This window comes from Betta splendens, chromosome 9, assembly GCF_900634795.4.
Source record: "Betta splendens chromosome 9, fBetSpl5.4, whole genome shotgun sequence".
In the NCBI taxonomy this organism is placed as follows: Eukaryota; Metazoa; Chordata; class Actinopteri; order Anabantiformes; family Osphronemidae; genus Betta; species Betta splendens.
The window spans coordinates 29,446,645-29,450,727 of record NC_040889.2 but is presented as its reverse complement, the minus strand read 5'-3'; the positions used below and the strand labels follow the sequence as shown (position 1 = coordinate 29,450,727).

General features: G+C 45.3%; 1 protein-coding gene across 1 annotated transcript; it reads left to right on the top strand.

Moving 5' to 3' along the window:
• The first annotated feature begins 779 nt into the window (after positions 1 to 779).
• Positions 780 to 4,063, top strand: ptgesl (prostaglandin E synthase 2-like). Its single transcript, XM_029160858.3, has 7 exons — positions 780 to 1,136; positions 1,522 to 1,710; positions 1,841 to 1,896; positions 2,229 to 2,393; positions 2,725 to 2,925; positions 3,076 to 3,193; positions 3,277 to 4,063. The coding sequence occupies exons 1-7, from the start codon at positions 837 to 839 to the stop codon at positions 3,403 to 3,405; spliced, it is 1,158 nt and encodes a 385-aa protein (XP_029016691.1). The 5' UTR covers positions 780 to 836; the 3' UTR covers positions 3,406 to 4,063.
• Positions 4,064 to 4,083: the final 20 nt, after the last annotated feature.

Sequence of the window (4,083 nt, the reverse complement as noted above, 5' to 3'; positions counted from 1 at the left end):
AAAAAATAACCAGTGGAAGGAAACAGCTGTTAGCTATGTAGAGGTGTGTATAAGAACAAACTTCAAGGAGTTGTATTTTGTTACATAAATTTAATATTCTTTGATAAAGACTTAGAGTAAGAGACTAAAGACTCTTAGTCTAAAGACTAAAGACTTAGTCTTTATTGTCATATATTACTTTTTTTTACAATGTTATAATAAAATTAGTCATCTGCATTTGAACCATCCCCTGTACAGCAGCAGCTTATGACGGACAGAATGATTTTAAACACTTAATAATGAGGGTTAATCCATAAATGTATTTTATTGGTTTATGACTTTGAACTTTTTAAAAAAAACCTATATCTGCAAAACCGTAATCATCAATTGCTGCCCTAAAATTAAATAGCATAGGAAGGTTCTTAGCTGATTTGTAGTAAAGTATAGTAGTAAGTAAGTAGTAGTAAGTAAAAAAAAAGTATTGTATCAGCTTTTACACCAGTGTCTATCAGAGCAAATAAAATACTTTTTATTTATTTTTGTATTTAGTTGTCAAATTGTCTGCTGCTCAGTATCAATACAAAGCAAGTGTTGGAAACCATGATCGAACATGAACATCTGATCAATTTGTGACTGTAAAATAATTTGACTTCTTTTACTTATGAAGATATTTGTTAGAAAGGTAATTAAAATGAACTAGACCTGAACAGGTTTCACCAAACAGGGGTTCGCATTTTGCCCCTGGCCCGCCTTTGTACGGCCCTGAGCGGACGGGCGGCGCCTTACAGACCCAACACAGGGCGGGAGAGCCCGCTGTCCTCCTCGCGGTGCATTGTGGGACTTTACGTAAAACCAACATGGCAGCCGCCAGAGCGCTGGCTAAGGTCGGCTGGTCCCTCCTGGAGTCTCCAGCTGCCCGTCGGTCCGGTGCCGTCTCCTACCAAGTGGGCAATGGGACCGCGCACGTGTCGAGGAGGGCGTTCGGTTCGAGCGGACCGGGGGTCCGGTCCAAGCTGCTCTCGTCTCTGCGGACCGGTGCAGGACGCAGAGCGTTGGGCTGCGCCTTCCTGCTCGGAGGAGGTCTGGGCTTGTACCAGACGGTGAAGCTCTCTGTCCAGCAGCACCGGGCCCATGATCAGACCCGGTATCAGACCCAGGTGAGTCCACAGCAGGGTTCAGTGCGCATATCTGCAGAAGGTGACCTGAAGCAGAGCTGCTGCTGAGCGGCTAATAAGTTTAACCCCAGTCACAAACAAACCTGGATCAACTAAACACTAACGAGAATGAATGAGCTTCAGTAATAAACAGTGAGTATCTGTCACCGCCGACAGCTTTTGTCTAAAAACAGACTCATTACAACCTGGTGAAAGTCAGACTGTGCTGGTGTTTCTAACAACGTGGTTATAATAGAAAAGAGACGTGATGTGTAAATGAGTCACACTGCTCCTTTACCTCTAACCGGACCTGCACCAGTCCAGAACATGTTAATGCTTCAAACTACACGTCTGTCAACAACAACATCCTGTTGAAATACTGACACAGGTTCCAGCTGGAGGTCTGAAGATGACTCTGTACCAGTACAAGACCTGCCCGTTCTGCAGCAAGGTGCGCGCGTTTCTCGACTACCACGGGCTCCCGTACGAGATCGTGGAGGTGAACCCGGTGATGAGGCAGGAGATCAAGTGGTCGGCCTACAGGAAGGTGCCCATCCTAATGGTGGACGAGGACGTGGTAAGACGCCACTGTTCCCACACGAGACGTCACCACCAGTGATCTGCTTTAACTTGAAGGCTTTTAGTTAATGTGTTGTTGTTGTAAGTGACAAGAATTGGGCTGTTTTTTTCCTTTTCATGACATAAAGCAACTGAATGACTCGTCTGTCATCATCAGCTCCCTCAAGACTTATTTAATTAACAAGTAAGTTGATGCTTTCTGTATATTAAGATTCTCACAGACATGTTTTTTTATATTGTAGACATTAAAGTCGCCATCACTGCTAATTAATTAGTAAGTAAGTGAAATTGTTTAATGTCATTTTCATGCCCACACGACAAATGTAGGTTTTTACATGTTTTAGATTTTTATTATCAAAGTAAGTAAAAAAGTAAGTATAAAAAAAACAGTAGCTTTTTTTAATATACTGTTAAAATATTACAGCATGTATTGATTTGAATTCTATTAAATTCGGTGTGTTTTGCTACTTCTATAGAACATGTTTTAGCAGGCAGCATCTTTTCCTTTGTTTACAGGCGATCGTCCAAGGACAGAAGCATGGCTGAGATCATCCGCTGTTACCCAGAGATAAAGTCTATAAACGACAGCGGGAAGGAGGTGACGGAGTACAACAACAAGTACTGGCTGATGCTGAGCGAGGCCGAGACGCTCATGGTTTACCCTGAGAAAGGAATGCAGAAGTGAGTGTGGGCCTCGTTCTCACGCGCCGCCAGAGACAGAAAGCATTGCCTGGAGCATAGTCCTATTTTGAAAGGCCTGGCTGTCATCCAGCTACTGGCAGACTTAAAGCCTGTAATTGGCTCCACTTGTAGTCTCTGAACACGCAGGCAGTATGGAGCCAGCCACATAGAGCTGGATGCAGCAGGTTGTGCATTGAAAACGTCTTTCTTCAAATGCAAAAAGCCCAAAGTTCTCTTGCATTGCATATATGTCATGTTTAGAACCAACTTAACAATTAACATAATGAAGATCTGATGAGCCTTCATGCTTAGTATATGTTTTTGTTTTCAGAGAGGAGATGAAGTGGCGCCAGTGGGCCGATGACTGGCTCGTGCACCTCATTTCTCCCAATGTGTACCGGACTACCGGCGAGGCCCTGGCCTCCTTTGATTACATCGTGCGTGAGGGAAAGTTTGGCACCTTCGAAGGTTCCTTTGCCAAATACGTTGGTGCTGCGGCCATGTTCCTCATCTCCAAAAGGCTGAAAAGGCGGTGAGTGGAAGTGACCCCCTGACCTGTCCAAATGGGAGGTTCTGCCGTGGACCAGTTCCCGGTGGTTCTGTGTGTGCTCGGGACCTGCAGGTTTTACTTTTACGATCACCATTGGATGCTTAAACATTGACTTTCTTCTTTGACCATCAGGCACAACCTGCAGGACGACGTTAGGCAGGATCTGTACAAGGCCGTCAACGACTGGGTGGCAGCCATCGGCAAAAACAGGAAGTTCATGGGCGGGGATCAACCCAACCTGGCAGACCTGGTGAGGGAACGCAGCTGTGCTCTAACCCTGACCGCTCTCTACTCTGCCACCGTCACTAAAACTACTTCCGGTTCCATCTTCAGGCGGTGTTCGGCGTCCTCAGAGTCATGGACGGCCTGCAGGCGTTCAACGACATGATGGAGAACACCAAAGTCAAATACTGGTACCGACGCATGGAGAGAGCGACGCTTAACCACGAGGGCCGAGTGTGAAACCGGATTGGGCCGATCTGGCGACGGGTCGATGATGCTGCAGGAACGCGAGCGTTTCCTGTCTATAAAGAGACTGAACAGTAGAGAGCAGTGAGCTGCATCGTCAGGCATTGGCTCCAGTTGTAAACATTTAGCATTTAGCAGTATTTTAGGGCATCTGACTTCTGTGAGTGAGCGAATGCAGTGAAACAGCATTTTAAAGCACTTGAAGTCAGTTCAGAGTAAGTCAGGTGTGTTTACCTGCTGCTTTTCTATAAACATGATGCTTAACCACAACAGAATCAGTGACTAAGCAGCTTTGAGCTTCCTCGCCTGACCTCAAATCCCCATGTTAATTTGTAGTAAGCTAAGTTTGTAGTGGCTGAAACTAGAAGTTTGAATGTTTAACAGACTCAAATAGAAGCATTTACTGATGAAATGCTGGAATGAGAATGTTCCTAATACGATAACGTCCATGAAGGCAGCAGGGTCCTGAACCCACGGTGGATCCTGTCCTACATGCTGGAGGTGCTGCAGCATCAACAAGCTCTTCCTCCAAACTGGGACAACTCTTCTTTGGATGCTGACGTCGTCCCGTCAAACACCGTCCATGATCTCTAATTCTATGATTAATAAAGACATGGGTGAAAACCAAGAGAAGTAAATGTACCTGAGGAGCTGAATGTGTTGATGAGTGGT